The sequence below is a fragment of the Chiloscyllium plagiosum genome, unplaced genomic scaffold (assembly GCF_037043375.1).
Source record: "Chiloscyllium plagiosum isolate Xiang-an unplaced genomic scaffold, Cpla_swu_hap1 HiC_scaffold_1, whole genome shotgun sequence".
Classification (NCBI taxonomy): Eukaryota; Metazoa; Chordata; class Chondrichthyes; order Orectolobiformes; family Hemiscylliidae; genus Chiloscyllium; species Chiloscyllium plagiosum.
In genome coordinates, this window is record NW_028270139.1 from 82905543 (window position 1) to 82929473 (window position 23931).

General features: G+C 42.4%; 1 protein-coding gene across 3 annotated transcripts in view; it reads left to right on the top strand.

Annotated features, from left to right (window-relative positions):
• Positions 1-23931, top strand: part of LOC122549889 (cationic amino acid transporter 2) — a 165533-nt gene that overhangs the window by 88780 nt on the left and 52822 nt on the right. For all 3 annotated transcript variants that reach the window (XM_043690093.2, XM_087988467.1, XM_087988470.1), the window contains exons 2-5: positions 4500-4890; positions 6852-7007; positions 9307-9472; positions 23515-23651. In XM_043690093.2, coding sequence (XP_043546028.1) covers positions 4515-4890; positions 6852-7007; positions 9307-9472; positions 23515-23651 — 835 coding nt within the window. In that variant the 5' untranslated portion in view covers positions 4500-4514. The remainder of the gene's footprint in view (positions 1-4499; positions 4891-6851; positions 7008-9306; positions 9473-23514; positions 23652-23931) is intronic.

Here is a 23931-nt window from a genome sequence, read left to right on the forward strand (position 1 = left end):
ACAGTGGTGTAGCAGTGATCTAAAATGTTCAGGTCCCCTGGTGGGGCAGGTAATGTTCTTGTGGTACTTGGGCAGCATATTCCTTAGATTGGCTTAATTGAAGTCGCCAGTTACAATAAACAGAGCCTCTGGTGCTCCGTCTCCAGGGTGTTACTGGTGGAATAGAGCACATCCAGAGCTCCTCAACCTTTGCTTGTGGTGGTATGTACACAGCAGTTAGTATAGCAATGCTAAATTCCTGTGGTAGATAGAAGAGGCAGCATTTGATGGTGAGGAATTCAAGGTTTGGGGAGCAATGGCTGCCCAGGCTTGCAATGTCCATGTACCACAAGTTGTTGATTAAAAAGCAAACCCCTCCACCCTTTGTCTTACCCGAGCACGCTGTATGGTCCGTACGATGGATAGAAAAACCATCAGCCTGAAGTATGCAGATGGGAATGGATGGGTTGAGCCAGGTTTCTGTGAAGCAGAGTGTGCAGCAGTCCTGCAGTTCATGCTGGAAGCTGAGCTGTGATCTGAGTTCGTCCATCGTGTTTTTCAGAAATTGTATGTTTGCTCAGAATAAGTTAGGAAGGCGGGGGGGGGGGGGGTCCTTGAAACCGCGTAATCTCACCCTTACTAACCGGCACGCTTACCCTGCTTCCTCGCAGGTTTCTTACATTTGAGTGGTCCAGTGGCCTGGTGAAGTGAATTGTGACTGCTTCCAGTTAAGTGATCCTTCCTAGGACCCTGTGGAGCAAACAATTGACCTGCAAGATCCATCACAGAAGTGTACAACCGTGACCCTGGGAACATGGCATTTACACAGGCACACCTAACACTTTTGCAAGATCAGAGGCACACCTAACACTTTTGTTTAAGCATACAGGAGAGTGTGCCAGCAGCAGCATCAGGAATACCTAAAAATGAGGTGCCACCCTAGTGAAGGTAGAACACAGGACTACTTGCTCGCCAAACAGTGGAAGCAGCATGTGATAGACAGAGCTAAATGGTCCCACAACTAACAGGTCAGATCTAAATTGTAAACAACCAATGCTGGAGATCACTGCGGGTCAGACAGCAACTATGGAGAGAGATTAAACTAATGTTTCAAGTTTAGATAACTCTTCATCAGAGCTGAAGTGAAGTGTGGAGGGGGTAGCATATATGCTGTATTTTGGTGTGGGAGATATGGGGTGTAGAGTGCTGGTGAAGAAAAGATGTTGATAGTTCAGATTAAGTGGTCAGAATGTGAGAATGGCAGAACAATGGCATGTAACTGCCAGACTTGAAAGGAGCAGACAATCCCAATGAGGTGGGGAGAGGGGAGAGAGGAGATGGTGACAGAGAATGTAACAAGCAAAACTAAAACAAATGGGAGTTCACAATTTGAAGGCGTTAAACTTAATATTAAATCCAAAAGACTATGAAGTGCCCAGTCTGAAGATAAGATGTTGTTCCTCCAATTTGCACTGTGATTCACTGGAGCACTGCAGCATGTCGAGGACAGGTGGGTGTGTGAGCAGGATGACCGGCTGTGGGAAGGTCAGGGTCATGCTTGTGCACAGATGGAAGGTGGTCTGCAAAGTGGTCACCTAGTCAGCATTTGGTTTCTCCAATGTAGAGTAGGCCACATTGGGTGCAGTGAAAACAATATACAAGATCGGAGGAGTTACAGGTGAAATGCTGCTTTATCTGGAAAGACTGTTTAGGGTCTTAGATAATGAGCAGGGAGGAGTTGAAGGGATAGGTATTGCACCTTATAGGATTAAATGGGAAAGTGCTATGGGAAGGAGGGGTGGTGTTGGTGTTTGTGGAATGGACTAGAGTGCCCCAGAGGTAATGATCCCTGTAAAATGCAAATGGGAAAGTGAGGGGAAGATTTGGTAGTGGTCTGATGGAGTTGTCTGAAATGGCAGAGAATGATCCCTTGAAAGCGGAGGCTGGTGGGATGAAAAGTGAGGACAAGGGGGACCCTATCAGGCTGTTGTGAATGATGGGATGGGGCAAGAGCGGAAGTGTGTGTGATAGGTTAGATGTGGTTGAGGGCCCTGTCAACAACAGTGGGCGGGAAACTATGGTCATTGAAGAAGCAAGCCATGTCAGCAGCTCTACTTTGGAACGTGTCATCATCCAAACAGATGTGATGTAGGTAAATGAACTGGGAGAATAGGATGGAATCCTTGCAGGACATGGAATGTGAAGAGCTGTAGTGAAGGTAGCTATGGGAGTCAATGGCTTTGTAGTGGATGGCAGTGGACAGTTTATTCCCCAAAATAGAGACAGAGAGATCAAGGGAAGGAAGGGAAGTGTCAGGAATGGACAATGTGAAAGTTATCGAGGAGTGGAAATTGGAAGCAAAATGAACAAAGTTTTCAAGGTCCTGGTGGGAGAGTGAAGCAGCGCCAAAGCAGTCATTGATGTTCTGGGAAAAGATGGCAGTTCCACACACCCCATAAAGAGGTAGGCATAACTGGGACCCATACAGGTGTCCATAGCCACTCCTTTGACTTGGCAGATATGAGATGAAATAAAGGACAAATTGTTCAGTGAGGGAACAAGTTCAGCCAGGCGGAGGAGAGTGATGGTGAATGGGGAGTGTTCACACCTCTTGTCGGAGAAGAAGCCAAGAAGTCCCAGACCATCCTGGTGGGAAATGGAGGTGTAGAGAGATTGGTCACTCTATTTCTGCCTACATTCAGCTATGAGTGTTAATAGACAATTGAACAACTAACAAGAGGAGGCACCACAAATATCTCCATAATGAATGACGGGTGTGCCCAGCGCATAGTGTAGAAAGATAAGACTGAAGTATTTGTAACAAACTTCAGTCTTATGGAAGCGAGTTGATGATCCATCAATCTTAGCCTCCTCCTGAGGTGCTCAGTGTCACAGGTGCCAGTTTTCAGTCAATTTGATTCACTCCAGATGCTATAAAGAAATGGTTAAATTCATGGGATACTGTAAAGCTATGGACCCTGACAACACTCTGGAAATAGTAATAAAAAGTCATGCTCCAGAACTAACCACACCCTTAGCCAAAACATTCCAATGTAGAAAATTTCCCAGGTATGTTCTGTTTACAAAATGCAGGACACATCAAACCCAGACAGTTACCACCATACCAGTTTACTCTCTATCATCAATGAAGTAGTGGAAGATGTTGTTGGCAGTACTCAGTGATGCTCAGTTTGTGGCTTCCTCCAGGACTGTTTAGCTCCTGATCTCATTAAACTTTAGTTGTAAGGATGATGTAGATGTGACTTGTATTCTAAAGACTTCGAGTCATACATTTTGTGGAAAATGCTGACAAAACTTTGCCCCGAATAACACCATTACAACAGTTTGTCACCATCCAGGACAAAGTAGCCCATTTAGTATGTTTTTCACCATATGTATTCACTCTGTCCAGCACCAGCTCACAGTGACAGCAGCCTGTACCACCTATAACATGCAATAACTTGCCAAGTCTCTTTCAATTTTCCAAACATGTGTCCTCCTGTGACAATACTATAGCTTTAAGCAGTGTATTTTGTCCTGGTTGCATTTTTATGAAGAGAGGTTGAGACAGAGGCACCGAGCAGTCTTCTTCAAGCCAATAAAGTAAACAGCTTGTAAGGCCTTGGGCTTTTTTTGAAAGTTGGAACAATAGAAGCAGCCTGAACGGGTGAGGGCAAGCTCCCACAGACCAGGATGTTTAGTTTAGCTTTCAGTGGCTGCTTGGATTATGAAAGCTTCTCTCTCTCACTCTCTCTCTCACTCTCTCTCTCTCGACAAGCTTTGAAGGGAGAGGTTTAGTGACTACTTTTGTAGAGGTAAGTTGCCTATTTGGATGATTAAAAGTTGAAATGAATGTGCGTGAAATTTAGATAAATTCATTGGAAATGTCAAGAAACTGTTAATGGAACTTCCACATTGTCATCATTGGCATTCTAGAAAACTTGAATGTAAAAAACATAATCAAGATGAACTTAAAATGTGCTGAATTATGGAATTTGATATCAAATTCACTGGTAAAATTGCAATAGTTTTGTATAATAATGACAATTTAACTTAATCAGTCAAGTAAAGCAATCACCTGATAAATTCCTGTTTGAACTTGAGATGTAGTTAAATGGTTATTGCCCATTTTAAACAAGATGGTGTTGTGTGTACCCTCTTGAACAGCTGAGCATGTGCTATATGTTGATGATGTTATTTGGGGATGTGGAGATTGTCAAATTAAACACAGCTGCACCTTAGCAGCAGAGTAACACATTGGAAAAGCAAATCCTGACTTCATAAAACAATATCAGAGTAATGTGTAAAGAAATTCAGTTATGTTTTTAATACTGTTTGGTTAGTAGCATTGTTATGATTGATAAAGATTTATCATTGATTTTGTAATTCAGATAGTTAGGCAGCATTCTTGAGCAGCAATATGCCCTGACAAGAAAACTATATCACACTGAAGAAATTTAAGATGCAGCTAAATGATTGTCTATTTAAGAGATTTTAAAGTATTTCTCTTTTTGTTTCAGCTCTCCCCATCAAAGATGATTCATTGTGGCACTGTGAGGTCTTTCACTCAATGTTTAATTCGTAGAAAAATCATAAGCCAAAATAATCTTGAAGATACCAAACTATGCCGCTGTTTGTCCACCATAGACCTGATAGCACTGGGAGTTGGCAGTACACTCGGAGCTGGTGTTTACGTACTAGCTGGTGAGGTTGCTAAATGGGATTCCGGACCCAGCATTATCATCTCTTTCCTAATTGCGGCATTGGCTTCAGTGATGGCTGGTCTGTGCTATGCAGAATTTGGGGCCCGTGTTCCAAAGACCGGTTCTGCATATCTATACAGTTATGTGACTGTTGGTGAACTGTGGGCATTTATCACAGGGTGGAACTTAATTCTTTCTTATGTCATTGGTAAGTGTTTCTTATGTACATACCCAGGATTCACCTTCCATTTATTTTTGTGCATTACTAAACTTTGGATTATCCTGGTTTTGCTGAAGATTATGGTAGAATCAATATTGAAGATTATCTTAAATTAATTTTGTTTAAGTTTTTTTGGAACTGGCTTGTGATTAAAGTTGAAAATAAACTATTTCTTTCAATTAACTGCCTTCCTCAGCAGGATTTTAATTTTAATGATTCTCTGTTTTCCGTTCATCTATCACTGTGATGCAAGCATTATGATGATGGACTGGCAACCCAGAGTTCATAGGTTCATAGTCCCACTATTGCAGAAGACTGGCACTAGGAAAGAAAAAAGAGCATAGAGTGTTGCCATATCCTAATTTGGTTCACTAATGGAGCTTACCCCACAAAGTTTACTGAATCACTTCAGAAGCCACCAACTACAGTCAGTGTAAAATGATTGATAAAAATCATGTTGATAATCATAATGCTAAAGTAATGCAGCAGGAACCACCTATTTGACAATTTTATGCTCCAGATCCATTATGCATTGAACTCCTAATGTGAATAGAATGTACATTTCAATGTTCAAATGGTTCCACTTCCACATGATAGCACCCAGCAGTGAACTGTCATCGTGCTCCAAAATATTAACATTGCACTAAGTAATGCCATTGTGATTTATGGTATCTCTTAGGAAAGTTTCATGGAACTTTGCGAAATGCATTAGAGTATTGTGATTATTTTATTAACTAATGGGATGGCCATTTTGTGTATTACGAAATCTTGCAAATAACATTGAGATGATCCCTTAATTTAAAGTATATGATAAAGTGTCATAAGTTTATTTCTCTTTTCTACCTCTTTCTGTTGTACTGAGGTCAAATAAAATAAAAATTGTCAATAATTATTTAACTTGCATTATTTTTCCATGATGAAGCATTGATACAAATGTTTTGGCTTGAGAAAAATGCCATTCAGCACAATGTAACTGACCTATAGATGATCCTTGCATTTATTAGCTGAATACATCTTTTTACAGAGGCAAAACGTGATCCAGCAGGTCTCAGAGATTCCTTCAGGATTTTGGAATCTTTAATGCTTGTGAAAGGAATATTTCAACATGAAAATATTCCTCTAGGTCAGAAAAGTATATAACTTTCATAGATTGTAACAACTCTGGAAAGATGGTACAAAAGGTTCAATTATACAAAATACTTAGTTCGTTCAATTCAAATTGCTCTCCTTAATAGTTTAGTGTAGGGTTCAATCTTTTTGATTTAATTGCTAAAGCCCATGTTTAAAAGTTAAATTAATTAAACTGACAGAAGTTCTTGTAGAAATTATATGATAAAATCACTAAGTTATTAGACATGTTTGGCTACACCATTCTGGTTCTCTGGAATGCAATCCAATTATTCCCATTCCCCTATTCTCTCCAATTGGCCTGTAATTTTATTAATATTATGGATTTTATTACCCTAAAATGACTATCTGATTGCCTTTTAAAATAATTCATAATATTTATTTCCATTAGATCTCATGGGCAGCGTGTTCCAGATCATTACCAGTTGTTGTGTGAAATTGTTCTTCCTACTTTCCCCTCAATTATCCTCAAATATGCTTATCTGTTGGAATATTGTTTTTTAATGTGACAAGTGCAGAGTGTTCCAATAAAACATTTAAGCATTGTCCTTTTGTTGATAAGTTATTACAGCTTGTGCAAACTTAGCCCACCAGGAACAGTTCCAAACAAGCAAAAGTACACGTGAAACCTTCTCAAATGGAATTTAGAGTGATAATGGTGTCAAATGAGGTGTAATCCTGTTGGCAATTATTTGTCTAATGAATATTTTGTTCGTCGGATTATCTACAGTTTGCTTTACTTAATTGCTACAGGCTGCCAGTGAAGCATTAATGTGAACGTGTAACTTAGTAGCATTTCTTTCATTTGTCTTTATACTTAGGTACTTCAAGTGTTGCCAGGGCATGGAGTGGTACCTTTGATGAACTTGTTGGCAAACAGATTGGAAATTTCTTTGGCACATATTTCAAGATGAATTCACCAGGACTGGCAGAATATCCAGACTTTTTTGCAGTGTGTCTTATATTATTATTGTCAGGTATGGTGAGAGTGAAGTTTTAATGTATCATTTTATGGTAAGCTGGAAAAGATACTTAACATAATGCTTGTAGAATTCAGGATATTGTTGTTTGCTTTATTATCAGACATGATCATACAGTCACATTTAAAAACATTAGGGGTAACTAGAGAGGATATTTTCTAAAAATGGGCTGGAGTTCTCAATGTATGATTAACCTGTGTCATTGACTGCAATGCAGACAGCAGTCCAACAGAGTCCCTGTTCATTACCATGACCTTTGTCCCCAAAGAGGATAAACCCTGCTAATCCTTCATTGACCAGGCACATCGGTAAGTGGCAAATATCAGGATTAGTTAGTACTGTTTAAAGAGAAGTCGCATTGTGACTGCACAGGTGCTGGGAATTGTGAATGAAGAAGATCAGACTAGGGATAAAGTGAGGATTGGCACATGCTGGGAAAAGGAGAGCTTTTACATCATTTTTTACATAGTGGTAAAAGAAGTAAAAAGGTAGAGATTCTAGTTTGTAACAACATCAACAAAGCAGGCATTACAGATGGCCTCGAATGAAGACCTAGCAGAGCTCCAAAACTCATGAATGAAATCAGCACTGTAGGAGGTTGTTTACACAGCTATGATTATTTAATTTACAATTTTGTGTGTTGTTAATAAGTTAAACTTTCTTTGAAATGTTTTTAAATGCCTGTTTGCTTATTTGGGTAAAATTCAGACCCGTTAAGTGGATTTAAATAGAATAGAAAGAGGAATGGCTATGCTTTATAGGTTTATAAGTTTATAAGAGGGGAATTTTGAGAAGCTTTTTTTAAAAACAATAATGAGTATTTAAAAGATTTTCTAGTGTTACTGGAGGGTTTATTGGAAATATACCTCGTGATACAGGAAGAGTGGGTGCTGAAGCGGCATGGAGAATACAGAGGATGCATGGATCTATGGAATGAATATGAGTGTGGGTGAGGTCTGGGGGCCCTGATTGCTATGTCAAGATCTGGGGTTCCTTACCTCCCCATCTCAGAATTCATCCATCTCTATTGCAACTTTGACCTGCCTCTGGAAATCATCTGTCCGGGTCTCTAATCCATGCCTATCTGCTCACAATGAAAATGCAGTAGTCAGGCACTATCAGGATGAAGACAGCATCACAGAGGTGGGAAAATTTACATCTGATTTTTCATGCAGAAGACAAAAATCCAACCTAAGGTCAGGAATGGGACCATTTTCTGATAAATTAAACTAAGCAGTCCAGTAGCATTTGCTTGACTGGTGATTCTGCTCTCTATCCCTGATATACTGAGTATGCAATGTACAGGCCACACAACAACAAGTCAATAGCTTCAACTGCACTCTCTCCCCTCCCATTCTATGCTCCGCACCATTTACAGGGAGTGAAAAGACCAATTACATCTAAAACACCCTTCTAGTAACACCATCCTAACTAGGGAAAATAGCACCACTTCATTTTCCGATTTAAAATGTTGGAGCATTATTGTCTTTAGGGTGGATCTATAATAATCTTAGGTATATCGGTACTTGACAACTAGGAGTGGAAAGTTAATGCTGCTACAAAAGCAAGGTACCATCCAGAAACTTTTTTTTAATAAGTCATGATCATTTTTGGAGGTTGGTGGGGAAGAGGATTTGCAGTTGTATGTTCACAGTTTGATTGATGGCTTAAAGAGACTATTAAAAGTTGAGACATATTTCAAGTGAGATTACAAAGAGAAGTCTTGTTTATTTTGTTAAGGGCTGTGTTTTCCAAAGTGGAGGTCAGGCCCCTAAGGGACTATGACTGAGCTACAACAACTACATACCTGTTGTAACCAGGACCAAAGTGGCTTTACAGGGCTAGGGCAGTGGATGTGGTGTCATGGGTTAGTTTGAATAGGATCAATAAGGGGCTGTGTTTTAGACATGGATTTGCATGCAGCTTATGAGGAGCCGTGGGAGATGGATGAGGGAGCATGAATTGGCACAAAGGGCATGGGAGTGGGTAGGGGCTGACTGTGTGTGAGGGCTAGAGTGCCTGATGTTGAACAAAATAACTGAGACGCAAGTCTATAAGATTAAATGTTGTGGAAAACTCTTCAGGTCAATGTTGCTGCATAGACTAAAAGAAACAGGACTCTTCCCAGTTAAGCCCTTCTCATTTTCAGAACTAAAAATAGTTTATTTTAATTTTATGCAGTTCATATAGAGGGTATATTCTTTTGTATTAATTTCTATCTATAGCAAAACTACTGTTCAGTGTGAGAAAATTATACATTGATGCATTTTTACTTTTAATATTCTGTGTACTTTAGGTCTTCTATCATTTGGTGTGAAGGAATCTGCTTGGGTTACCAAAATATTTACAGCCATCAACATTCTGGTCCTTATATTTGTTATTATCACTGGGTTTGTAAAAGGAGACACTGAGAACTGGAAGATCAACGAGGAGACTCTCAAAAACTTCACAGCTATTACAAAGTAAGTTTGTAAAAAGGAATTGGACAACAGGCTTGGGTTAGTCTGACATTATTTAAACATTTGAACTAGTGAAATCCTCAACAGGGGAACAGGAGTAAACTGTACAACTTATTGAGCCTGTCCTCCTATTCTTGATCTTGACTGATCATCTCCTAAATGTCACTTTCCTGCACTATCTCCATATCCCTTAATGTCATTAGTCAACAGAAACAGTCAATATCTGTCTTGAGCTTGTTCAATGATTGAGCTTTCCACAGCCCTCTAAGGTAAAGAATTCCAAAGGTTCCCTCATATGTGAGTGAAAAAATTCCTCCTCATCACAATATTAAATGGCTTATCCTGTATCCTGATATGTCACCCCTGGTTCTAGAACCATTAGCTAGGAAAAATGTCCTGTCTATATATCCCTATTGTGCCCTGTAAGAATTTGATAAATTTAAATAGGATTGCCTCTCATTCTTCAAAACTCTGGAAAATACATGATTAACTTCCTCAATTTCTCCTCATAAGACAATCCTATCATCACAGGAATTAGTCTGATGAACGCCAGTTGTACTGTCTCAGTGGCAAGTTCAGCAACCTTTGTTTTAAATGGCACTTTATTGAACCGGCATTTTCGATAAACTGGCAAAAATTATATATCATAAATAACATAAAGTTTACTGTATTATTCTGTCCAATTATTAAAGTTTTTTAAAAATAATTCATGTCAATATAAATATACTTCTTGTTCATTCAAATGGCCATACGAAATATCAACAATTGATTCACTTTTGAGTCAATAGCTCCCAAAATACTGAGACTTACCACAATATCTGTGTACAGTGGAAACTTGATTATCCAAACGAGATGGGCGAGCACTATTTCGTTTGGATAATCGATTATTCGGAAAATCAATTAAATGCCTTTCCTCTGGGGTTCGGAGTTTTAAAGTCTACTCCCCGTTCAGGAGACTGCAGCACACGAGCTCCCGCCCCCATCACCGCCCTCCCGTCTAGCACTGCGCCCCAACCCGGTCCAACCACTCCCCCAACCCGATCCAAACCCGCCCCCACCCCCAGCAGAAAGTGCGTGAGTCCCCGCCTCGAACACAGCCCCCTGCCAACCCGGCCCCTCCCCCCATATACCCCCGGCCCCTCTCCGGGGCAGCTGGACTGCACACCAACAACAAGACTGCTGTGCTGCTGCAGTTGCCTTTGTGGGGGATGTCTCCAAATAACACAGTCACAGCCACACGCACCACTTTTTTTACTGCAAATGTTTGACAGGTTCCACGTTTGCCCTGCACAGGACAATGTTGGAGAGATTATTCCTGGGAAGCGGGGGTTGGGGGGGGAGGTGGAGGAGGTTAGGGAAAGTGTGGGGAGAGAGAGAGGGAGGGAGGTTAGTCATTTGGAGACGGTGCCTGTTTAATCACTGTAACAAAAGATGTGATCACTGTTGGAAACATGTCTTTGACGTAATGTTTCTATCGGGACCTCAAGATCTCCTTCAGATAATCTGATTTTCGGATAATTGGTATTCAGATAATAGAGGTTCCCCTGTAGTCAGTTGAGGGTGTGAGTGAGAAGGGTCTCTGTCACTAATTTTTTATTTAAGGCAAAGCTGCATTATTACTTAGTGATTTATAGTGTAAGTAAAGTATAACTGTGATGCGTACCCCCTCTGCATTACATTTCTATTACTTAGTAAATGTTTTTATATTGATTATGTGGACCACTTGATTATCTGGAATATTTGATCAACTAACACAGTCCTGGTGCCTGGACCTTCATCACCTTTTCTGAAAGTCCCTCATAAGAGGTTGGTGGTAAAGATTAAAGCACGTGGGATAGTGAATATAACATTGGCATGGATTGAGAATTTGTTGGCAGACAGGAAATAGAAATTGGGAATAAATTAGTATTTTTCTGAGTGGCAGGCAGTGACAGTGGGGTAGTGCTAGGACCAGTGTTTGGGTCCCCAGATGTTCACACTATATATTACCTGGACAAGGGAACCAAATGCAACACTTCCAAGTTTGCTGATGACAGAAAATTGGTTGGGACTGAGGAGGATGCAAGGTGGTATGTCGTGTGAGTGAGCAAGTGGCAGGTACAGTAAAATGTGTCTAAATGTGAAATTATACACTTTGTGAAAAACAGAAAGGCAGAGCATTATTATGAATGGTGATATATTGTATGTAAATGGTGATATATAAGGAATTTGGGTGTCCTTGAAAGTAGAGAGGCTGGTGCAGCAAGCAATTAGGAAGACAAGTGGTTTATTGACAATCTTTGCAAGAGGTTTTGAGTTCAGAAGTAGAGGACTTTTACTGCAGTTGTACAGAACCTTAGTGAGACCACACTTGGTGTATTCCATACAATTTTGATCTCCCTATCTAAGAAAGGATAAATGTCCCATAAAGGGAGGGCAGCAGAGATTCCTTAGGCTTAAACCTGATAATAGGACTAGACAGACTCAATGCAAGGAGGACGTTTTTCCTGGTTGAGGAATCAAGAACCAGGGAGGACAGTCTGAGGGTGTGAAGTATATCATTCAGGACTAAAATTCAAAACATCTCCACTCAAAATGTAGTAAAGCTGTGGAATTCTCAACCACAGAAGATGGTGGGGACTAAATTACTAAATATATTGAAGAAAGATATAGATACATTTTTAGATTTTAAAGGCATCAAGAGGTATGTTGAGAAAGCAGGAATATTGTGTTGGAATACCTCTATCATCCATAATCATATTGAATGGGGAAGCAGGATTGAAGGACCAAATGGTCTACTGCTGCTCCTCATTTCTATGTTTCATTTGCAGAAAGCTGCACCTAAGCCAGTAGCTCTAGTTTTGCACAAGGGCTCTGCATCATCATGATGTCTCTTGACCTGCTCCTTCTCCCTCTGCAGGCTGTGGGACTTGCTGTTGTTCCTGCAGTTGTCTCTAAGGTCTTCTGTAACCAGTTCCTATTCGGTAAAACAATTATAAGAAGTACTGAGTTGACTGGGCTTCATTTGCTTTCAACTAATCTGTGAGAACAGTAAAGGAAAATACAGTAAATGGATATTTTAGTCTTAGCATCTTCCTCATGAAGCTCCAGGTTTTGCCCTCACAGAGGGCAAGACCCCAAGCAGTGTATCCTCAGAGCAATTCTGCATTGTTGTCATTTTCAAAAGGAGAGCTTCTTGTTACCAACATCACAGGAGTATTCAGGCATACTATTACTGTTGGATTACCTGCTAGCATGACAATACATCACATGCACAATAACCAGCCTGTACTGACATAAGTGGGCCTGCAGCCACCTTTCAGTGCCAGCTGCCAGTTCACTTTGTAATGCAATTATGTGCTTGCTAAGTAGGTGAGAGAGATCCCATGAAGGTTATGAGGCATTGGTGTATCTGATATATATAATGTCCATTTGATGAGGGATGCATGTGGTTCGTGCATGCAAATTGGGCCCTGAGATGCAGTTTAGTTTAGAGCAACATGGAGGCTCATCAGAGCAAGTGGCAAGCTAAAGTCCCCAGGTACTCACTCTGATTTCCATAAGAGGAATTTCTGACATTTAGCATGTTTAGCACATTTCGTGAGGTAGAAAGCTGAATACTAATACGGCAGGACTTTGGTTCAGCTACATTTGGAATACTGCGTATTCCAGTACATTACCAAAAGGATATGGATGCTTTGGGGAGGGTGCAAAGGAGGTTCACCAGGAATTTTCCTGGTAGGAAGGGTGCTAACTATGAAAAGAGGTTGAGTAGGTTAGGATTATTTTCATTAGAAAGACAGAGGTTGAGGAGGGACCTGATTGAGATCTACAAAACCATGAGTGGTATAGACAGGGTGGATAGCAAGAAGCTTTTTCATAAAATGGGGGACTCAATCACTAGGGATCACAAGTGAGAGGGGAAAAGTTGAAAGGAGATCTCCGTGGAAAGTTCTTTCTGCAGAGGGTAGTAGGTGCCTGGAATGTGTTGCCAGCAGAAGTGTTAGAGGCGGGCACAATAACATCATTTAAAATGTATCTAGACAGATACATAAATGGGCAGGAAGCAGAGGGATACAGGTCCTTGGAAAATAGGCGACCGGTTTAGATAGAGGATTTGGATTGGTGCAGGCTCGTGGGCCAAAGGGCCTGTTCCAGTGCTGTAATTTTCTTTGTTCTTTGTTTTGCTAGTCCAGCACTATTTGGAAAGGTTACTGGACTCGAAACATTAACTCTGATTTCTGTCCATGAATGCTGTCAGACCTCTCAGTTTCTCCAGCACTTTCTATTTTTGTTTCAGATTTCCAGCATCCACAGTTCTTTGTTTTATATTAATGAGATGGATTGAGCTAATAACAAGGCATTTAACAAGCAATAATCTCCTTAATTGGCAACTCACCACAACCTAATTAGAAATTCGCATTGTCATTCAGCAAATGCATAAAAGATGTTGTGAAGTACTCCTAATGTCAAGATCAGCCTCACCAGACTTTCTTGTCTGACTCTGTCACAAATTTTGCCATAGTTCACATTGCTCAGACCCCAATAAGATTCTGTCCCTACATGTTCTATAGTTGCACAGCTGTCAGTGCTGTATACAGTAAATAAAGGAGTGTGGAGATACTGAAAGCTTCTACTGAATTGTTTTATTTATCTGCCAACAATGGTTGGTAATGTTCTGGTACAAACAGATACACATTCACCATTATCAACTGCACATTCTGCTGGAATTCTTTCTTCCCACTTAGGTTGCATCTTACTCATTCAGTGTTGGAGGGTGCAACATTAAATGTTCCATCATTGTCTAATCAGACTGATCCTGATCCACAAATGTTCCAGACCATTGATTAAAGTGAGGTTTTGATCCACTTGTCCTGATGATCATGAGGTGTTGACAAGTATATTCCGTGTCTTTGCCTGAACTCATCTTGATGGAATGTTTGCTCCCTATTGCTGCTATTTTCATCTTTTCAAGGGGGAGGATTTTGAAGGGACCTGTCTGACATGCTTTAGTTTAGATGAGAAAATGATAGACGCTCCAGAGAAATGGAGGAAATGGTTACATGTCCCATTTATAGGTTGAAAATCCTACTACATCACCCCTCATCTCAGGACAAAATAAACAAATCCAGCCAAGGCACTAAAGGCTAAGTTTGTAAACAATACAAAGGTACATAGAGAGACAGATAGTATTGAGTCATGTATTTTGGTAGAAAGAATAGAGGCATGTGTTCCATATGGGGAGAAAATTCAGAAGTCTGAAATGCAACGACGCTTGGGAGTTCTAGTCCTGGATTATTTCAAGGTGAACTTGCAGGTTGAGTCATTAGTTAGGAAAGCAAATGCAATGTTGGTACTTATTTTGAGAGGACTTGAATATAAAAGCAGGGATGTACTTCTGAGGCTCTATAAGGCTCTTGTCAGACTATTTTTGGAATATTGTGCACAGTTTTGAGCCCCATACGTCAGAAAGGATGTACTGACCCTGGAGTGTGTTCAGGGGAGGCTCATGAGAATTGTCCCAGGAACGAAAAGCTTAACGTATGAGGAATGTCTGCGGACTATGGGTCTATACTCAATGGAGTTTAGAAGGATGAGGGGGGATCTAATTGAAACATACAGAATACTGAATGGCCTAGATAGAGTGGATGTTGGGAAGATGTTTTCACTGGTAGGAGAGACTAGGACCTGAGGGCACAGCCTTAGAGTAAGGGGAGGATGTATTAGAATGGAGATAAGGAGAAACTTCTTCAGCCAGAGAGTGGTGAATCTATGTAATTCACTGCCACAGAAGATTGTGGAGGCCAGGTCATTGAGTATATTTAAGACAGAGATAGATTCTTGAGTATCAGGGGATCAAGGATTACAGGGAGAAAGCGGGAGAATAGGGTTGAAAAACTTATCAGCCATGAGCACTCAAGGGACTAAACAGCCTAATTTCTGCTCCTGTGTCTTATGGTCTTATTTCTCATGTTTCCAAAAAAAGGTCAGTAAGTGTATGAAAAAGAAATACTCTGAGAAAAAAGCCCCTAAAAAAACTAACATAAGTAACTAACATGTGCTGTAGAGACTTCTCCAGGTATGCATTCTGAGACAAACATCACCTGCTTTTGGAGGAACATCAACTTGGTGGAAGACAAACTTTCGTCTGCCCATAGTATATTGATCTTCTGGTCCAGAGAGTTGAAATGATGAAGTGTTTCAGACTGAAACTCAAGGCAATTACTGAAAAAGCTCTGAGAGGGGAGAACACTGTCCAATGACCATAGAAACATAGAAAATGGGAGCAGGAATAAGCCTTTTGACCATTTGAGCCTACTTTGCCACTCATTATAATCATGGCTGATCAACCAACTGTTTTCTCTTATATCCTTTTGATGCCTTTAGCTCCAAGAATGATATTTAATTGCATCATAAAGACATTAATTGTTCAAAGTTTGTGCGAAGATTTGTAGCTCGGGTGCTCGTTGTTGTGGTTCTGTTCGCCGAGCTGGAAGTTTTTGTTGCAAACGTTTCGTCCCCTGGCTAGGCGACATCATCAGTGCTTGGGAGCCTCCTGCGAAGCGCTTCTTTGATGTTTCCTCCGGTGTTTATAGTGGCCTGTCCCTGCCGCTTCCGGTTGTCAGTTTCAGCTGTCCGCTGGAATGGTTGGTATATTGGGTCCAGGTTGATGTGTGTGTTGATGGAGTTTGTGGATGAATGCCATGCCTCTAGGAATTCCCTGGCTGTTCTCTGTCTGGCTTGCCCTATGATAGTAGTGTTGTCCCAGTCGAATTCATGTTGCTTGTTGTCTGCGTGTGTGGCTACTAAGGATAGCTGGTCGTGTCGTTTCGTGGCTAGTTGATGTTCATGTATGCGGATTGTTAGCTGTCTTCCTGTTTGTCCTATATAGTGTTTAGTGCAGTCCTTGCATGGTATTTTGTACACTACATTCGTCTTGCTCATGTTGGGTATCGGGTCCTTCGTTCTGGTGAGTTGTTGTCTGAGCGTGGCTGTTGGTTTGTGTGCCGTTATGAGTCCTAGGGGTTGCAGTAGTCTGGCAGTCAGTTCCGAGATGCTCCTGATGTATGGTAGTGTGGCTAGTCCTTTTGGTTGTGGTATGTCCTCGTTCCGTGGTCTTTCTCTTAGGCATCTGCTGATGAAGTTGCGCGGGTATCCGTTTTTGGCGAATACCTTGTATAGGTGTTCCTCTTCTTTTTGCAGTCCTGGTGTACTGCAGTGTGTTGTGGCCCTTTTGAATAGTGTCCTGATGCAGCTTCGTTTGTGTGTGTTGGGGTGGTTACTTACATAGTTTAGGACTTGGTCTGTGTGTGTGGCTTTCCTGTATACTCTTGTAGTGAATTCTCCGTCTGGTGTTCTCTGTACCATCACGTCTAGGAATGGGAGTTGGCTATCCTTTTCTTCTTCTCTCGTGAATCGGATTCCTGTGAGTGTGGCGTTGATGATCCGGTGTGTTTTTTCTATTTCCGTGTTTTTAATGATTACAAACGTGTCATCGACATATCTGACCCAGAGTTTGGGTTGGCACACAAACCAACAGCCACGCTCAGACAACAACTCACCAGAACGAAGGACCCGATACCCAAAATGAGCAAGACGAATGTAGTGTACAAAATACCATGCAAGGACTGCACTAAACACTATATAGGACAAACAGGAAGACAGCTAACAATCTGCATACATGAACATCAACTAGCCACGAAACGACACGACCAGCTATCCTTAGTAGCCACACACGCAGACAACAAGCAACATGAATTCGACTGGGACAACACTACTATCATAGGGCAAGCCAGACAGAGAACAGCCAGGGAATTCCTAGAGGCATGGCATTCATCCACAAACTCCATCAACAAACACATCGACCTGGACCCAATATACCAACCACTACAGCGGACAGCTGAAACTGACAACCGGAAGCGGCAGGGACAGACCACTATAAACACCGGAGGAAACATCAAAGAAGCGCTTCGCAGGAGGCTCCCAAGCACTGATGATGTCGCCTAGCCAGGGGACGAAACGTTTGCAACAAAAACTTCCAGCTCGGCGAACAGAACCACAACAACATTAATTGTTTTAGCCTCAATTGTTTTTCTTTGGCATTGAATTCCACAGGCTCACCACTCTCTTGGTAAAGGAGTTTCTATTATTCTTAATGTAACTACCCAGTATTTTCAGTTTGTGGTCCCTATTTCTGGACTTCCCAGTCTTTGGGAGTATCCTTCCTGCATTTAGCTTGTTTAGCCTAGACTACATCTGCCATATTACAGTGAGGGAATGGAAAATGTGTAAAACCCTTTGGGCAATGTCATGTACTTGAATGTGTATTGAAATTATCATATTAGTTACAAGTATGTTACAGTGTGTCTCACATTGAATGGAAAGAAATTAAGCTATTGTATATTCACTAAAGGAGGAGAAAATGAGGACTGCAGATGCTAGAGATCAGAGTCAAGAGTGTAGTGCTGGAAAAACACAGCAGGTCAGGCAGCATCCGAGGAGCAGGAGAATCTACATTTCAGGCATAAGCCCTTCATCATGAATGAGACTTGTGCATCAGGATTGAGAGATACATGGGGGTGTGGGGGTGGGGGTGTTTGGGGAGGTAGCTGGGAAAGCAGTTGGTGGATGAAGGTGAGAGAGAAGGTGATAGGTTACCAGAGGGGGCAGTGAGGATGGTGCCGAGTTGGAGGCTTGGGATTGGGATAATGTGGGGGGAGGGGAAATGAAGAAGCTGTTGAAATCCACATTTATCCCTTGTGGTTGCAGGGTCGCAAGGCGGAATATGAGGCGTTCCTCCTCCAGGCATCAGGTGGTAACGGTTTGGTGGTGGAGGAGGCCCAGGACCTGCATGTCCTTGATGGAGTGGGAGGGGAAGTTGAAGTGTTCAGTGACAGGGCAGTGGGGTTGGTGGGTGCGGGTGTCCCAGAGATGTTCTCTGAAATGATCCACAAGAAGGCATCCTGTCTCCTCGATGTAGAGGAGACCACACCGGGTGCAATGGATGTAATAGATGACATTGGTAGAGGTACAGGTGAATTTCTGACGATGTGGAAGGATCCCTTGGGGCCTTGGACGGAGGTGAGGGGAGTGGTGTGGGCGCAGGTTTTGCGCTTCCTGTGGTGGCAGGGAAAGGTGCCTGGAGTGGGGTGTAGGCTGGTGGGGGTGTGGACCTGACAAGGGAGTTGCAGAAGGAATGATCCTTTCGGAACATTGATAGGTGTCGGGGGGAAAATATATCTCTGGTGGCGGGGTCCATTTAGAGGTGGCGGAGGATGATGCGTTGTATGCAGAGGTTGGTGGGATGGAAGGTGAGGACAAGGTGGGGCAGGGTTTGTCCTTGTTGTATTGGGATGGGTGGGGTTCAAGGATGTTGGTGTGTGAAGTGGAAGAGATGTGCTGGAGGGCATCGCCAACTACGTGGGAAGGGAAGTTGTGATCTTGGAAGAAGGAGGCCATCAGGGACTTTCTGAGGTGGAATTGGTCATCTGGGAACAGATGCGGCAGAGGCGGAGGAATTGGGAATAAGAGATGGCGTTTTTACAGGAGGTAGGGTGGGAGGAGGTGTAGTCTAGGTAGCAAGGGAGTCGGTGGGCTTGTAGTATATGTCTGTGGTTAGTCGGTCGCCAGAGACTGTGATGGAGAGTCCAGGAAGAGGAGGGAGGTTGCCGAGATGGTCCAGATGATTTTGAGGTTGGGGTGGAAGGTGTTGGTAAAGTTGATGAACTGTTCAACATCCTCATGGGAGCACGAGGCAACGCTGATATAGTCATCAATGTAGCAGAGGAACAGGTGGGGTTAGTGCCGGTGTAACTGCGGATAATGGTCTATTACACATATCCGACAAGCAGGCAGGCATATCTGGGTCCCATATGGGTGCCCATGGCTACCCCCTTTGGTTTGGAGTCCGTCAAGGATGTGCAGGTCCTGGGCCTCCTCCACTGCCAAACCGTTACCACCTGATGCCTGGAGGAGAAACGCCTCATATTCCGCCTTGAGACCCTGCAACCATACGGGTTAAATGTGAATTTCAACAGCTTCCTCATTTCCCCTCCCCCCACATTATCCCAATCCCAAGCCTCCAACTCAGCACCACCCTCTGGACCTGTCCATCACTCCCCCCTCTGCCCCTCTGACCTATCACTTTCTCCCTCACCTTCATCCACCTATCGCTTTCCCAGCTACCTCCCTCCAATCACGCCCCACCCTCCCCCCCCCCCCCCCCCCCCCCCCCCCCCCCCCCACCCCCACCCCCACTTATCTGTCAGTCCCAACCCACAAGACTCATTCCTGATGAAGGGCTTATGTCTGAAACATTGATTCACCTGCTCCTCGGATGCTGCCTGACCTGCTGTGCTTTTCCAGCAACACACTCTCTCCCCTCTACATTCACTGAAGTCCAATTTTAATTGTAATAAAAAATTAACACTACAAATCACAGCACCAGAGATCCGCGTTCAATTCGCGCCTCAGGCGACTGTCTGTGTGGAGTTTGCACAATCTCCCCGTGTCTGCGTGGGTTTCCTCCGGGTGCTCCGGTTTCTTCCCACAGTCCAAAAAATGTTAAGGTTAGGTGAATTGGCCATGCTAAATTGCCCGTAGTGTTAGGTGATGGTGTAAATGTAGGGGAATGGTTATGGGTGGTTTGCTCTTCGGAGGGTCGGTGTAGACTTGTTGGGCCGAAGGGCATGTTTCCACACTGTAAGTAATCTAACCTAATCTAAAAAGTACATTTTGGGGGAAAAAGAAGTCAGAGGCCTGAGGTTAATCCAAAACTGGCCTCAGGGTCTGAGCAATATGCCGTCAGTGAGTTGGCCTGGGAAGGATCAACGATTTAATGAGGGTATAGTTGGTCTGGCTGCAACTCTGCTTGCATTCTTGGTGGGTTCTGGAAGGAATACATTGGGAGGGATGTAGTGAATTGGTGGGAAGATGCGAAGCTATTGGGAAAGAGGGGGGTAAGTTGAAGAAGGATCTACAATAGCGTCTGGAATACTCTGGAGTGAAGAGGAATGCTCCTGCTCCTCTCAGTCATAAATTCAGGTGGAAATTATTAAAAAGTTTTAACTTTTTCTTGGGGCTTCTATTGACCTCTTTAAAGATCTCTCATTAGATCACATGAAGTCAGGATTATCTTGACCTAACTGATATAGAGCAGGTCTCAGCACGTAACTGTCAAAGGGAAGTTTTAGATTACTTACAGTGTGGAAACAGGCCCTTCGGCCCAACAAGTCCACACCGCCCCACCGAAGCGCAACCCACCCATGCCCCTACATTTACCCCTTACCTAACACTACGGGCAATTTAGCATGGCCAATTCACCTGACCTGCACATCTTTGGACTGTGGGAGGAAACCGGAGCACCCGGAGGAAACCCACGCAGACACGGGGAGAACGTGCAAACTCCACACAGTCAGTCGCCTGAGGTGGGTATTGAACCCGGGTCTCTGGCGCTGTGAAGCAGCAGGGCTAACCACTGTGCCACCGTGCCGCCCAAAACCTAGCTCATTCCAGTTACAGTAAAGTTTGTAAAGGGAACCATTTGCTATGAAGCAGCTTAATGCCTATTTCAGGCATTATCCTGAAGGTTTCATGGTTCTGCCACCAATATGTTAGGTACTGCTCTTCTAGTGGGGAATTTCAGCATGTCCATGGATGCGGCTGGTGTAAATAGAATATGACCTGAGATTTGCTTAGCTGAGGTCACCAGCCTGATTTCCATGTTGAGATTTCTCACTGTCGAGAGTGTTTGGCATTTTTGGCAAAATAGAAAGCTGAATGTTAATAAGGTAAGTTATGCCAATAAAAAGGCATTTAAAAACTATATACCCCTTAATTAGCAACTCACAACTGCCTAGCAACAAGCTTGCCTCACCACTCAATCCCCAGATTTGCACTAGACCAACCCTCCCTGTATTGACTGTCGCAGTACTCACTGACTGGAGTCCACCTTTACCCCATTAAATATGCCTCCTCTTTTCATTTCACATATCACCATGTTCTACATAAATGTGCAGTTTGTTTGCCACATTAGCTGTTAGCAAATGCATCACATAACATATTGATGCAGTACTGTACCCTACAGTGACATGTACCCTCCCTTCACATTGATCTTTTGCTGTTTCTACACATTGCACCTTAGTCCTGTGGAGGAACTTACTGCAATTGTAAACTTTACAGTGAAAGCAAAGATGAGGACCATTAACAAGTTCCAGTAGAGGCAGCCAAAGCTTTCTACGTATTTCAGAGTTGAGGCCAAAGATCAGCGTCACAAGATTTATACAGTTGAGTTTCTGAAGTATCAAGTACCTCAGTTTGGCAGGAGTGAATTAATGAGATGCAGATGCATATTTATAGATTTCTCTTCACCTGATGATGAGAAAGTCATCCTGCCATCTAAGGAGGGAGGACGTGATTTCAGAAGTTGATCCCAGTGGTGACAATATTTAGACTGCCACCTGGTTAACTCATCTCACCCATAGTAACAGTTTCACATGCCAGAATTTTGAAAATTACCAATAAAATATATTGATTTGCCTTAATTGGAAGTTTAACTATGTACAGTTACAATGCAATTCTGTTATGGCCTCACCATTTTGTATGTTATAAACACACAAAAATACTAAGAAGGAACAAGAGTAGGTCGCTCAGCCCTTCAAGCCTGGTCCACCAATCGTAAGGTCACAACTGATCTCTTTTTAACCTCAATCCTACATTTCTGCATAACCCCAATAATCTTTCATCCCCTTACTAATTCAGAATCTCTCTTTATTAGTCTTAAATATATTTAATGATTTGGCATTCACTGCCTTTTAAGGAAATGAATTTCAAAGACTCACAACCATCTGAAGAGAAAAACAGTTTCCCCATCTCTGTTTTGAATAGGTGCCCCTTATCTTTAAATTATAACCCCTATTTCTAGATTCTTTCACAAGAGGAAACATCCTTTTGACATCCACCTGGTTAGGGATCTTACATGGCTGAAGTGAGTAACCTTTGACACTTCTAAATCCCAGAGGATACAGGCCTGTCTAACCTTTCCTCATAAGGCAATCCACTCATTCTAGACACCAGTCGAGGAAACCTTCTCTGAACTGTTTCCAACACATTAGCGTTGTTCCATAAGTATGGTGACCAGTACTTTACACAGCACTTCAGATTGGTGGAAAAGCGCAGCAGGTCAGGCAGCATCAAAAGAGCAGGAGAATCGACGTTTCGGGCATAAGCCCTTCTTCATTTTCCTGAAGAAGGGCTTATGCCCAAAACATCGATTCTCCTCCTTTGATGCTGCCTGACCTGCTGCGCTTTTCCAGCAACACATTTTTCAGCTCTGATCTCCAGCATCTGCAGTCCTCACTTTCTCCACAGCACTTCAGATTGTAACTTTGCTCGCCTAGCTGGTAGGCCTGTTCTCAGGTGCTAGGTGACATCATCAGTGAGTCTCTGGTGAAGCATTGGTGTTCTGTCCCACTTGCTATTTATGTGTCTTGGTTTGTTGTGGTAGGTGATATCATTTCGGTTCTGTTTCTGAGAGGTTGGTAAATGTGATCTAAATCTATATGTTTGTTAATGGAGTTCTGGTTTGAATGCCAAGCCTCTAGGGATTCCTGCACACGTCTTTGTTTAGCCTGTCCCAGGATGGATGTATTGTCCCCATTAAACTGGTGTCCCTCTTTGTTTGTGGATACTAATGATAGTTAGTCATATCTTTTGGTGGCTGGTTGATGCTCATGTATCCTGGTGGCTAGCTTCCTGCCCATTTGTCCAATGTAATGTTTGTTGCAGTCCCTGCAGGGTATTTTGTATATAACATTCATTCTACTGGCTTTGGGTACGGGGTCCTTTAAATTCATTAGTAGCTGTTTCAGTGTGGTGGTACTTCAGAAGCAATCTCACTAATCCTGCTGTATCCTAAAACGAATAAAAATGTTCATTATATCCATGAAGTTTGCTAACTATAATATCTTGAAATTTTCTTTTTAAATTGTTGTTTTATGAGTAGCTGAAAGTTGGATGTGTTCTGTAAGTATAATGTACCATTTTTGCCTCTTCACTTTGTCTTATAGCAATCTGTCATCTTCAGAGAATATCACCAGTAATTATGGTATAGGTGGTTTCACACCATATGGAATAGCTGGAACATTAGCTGGTGCTGCTACCTGCTTTTATGCATTTGTTGGATTTGACTGTATTGCTACTACAGGTAAGGATCATGCTTATATTAATCACTGCATTATTTAGTTAATAGGTCAGACAGGAAAACCTATCATTTGTAGTGCTCTTGTGCACGTGCACTCTAGTGTAGAAACTTACCCAAAATGAGGATGCATCAGACTGTAACACTATATCCATGCTTCTCTAATCTGTGCTCCCTTTGAGAATGGCTTGCTACTGGGGGTGTTCAATTTCCCCTCAAAATGATCCCCAAATATCCTGTACAATTCAGGGCTATATGTAATCACAATTTCACATTCAGTCCCATT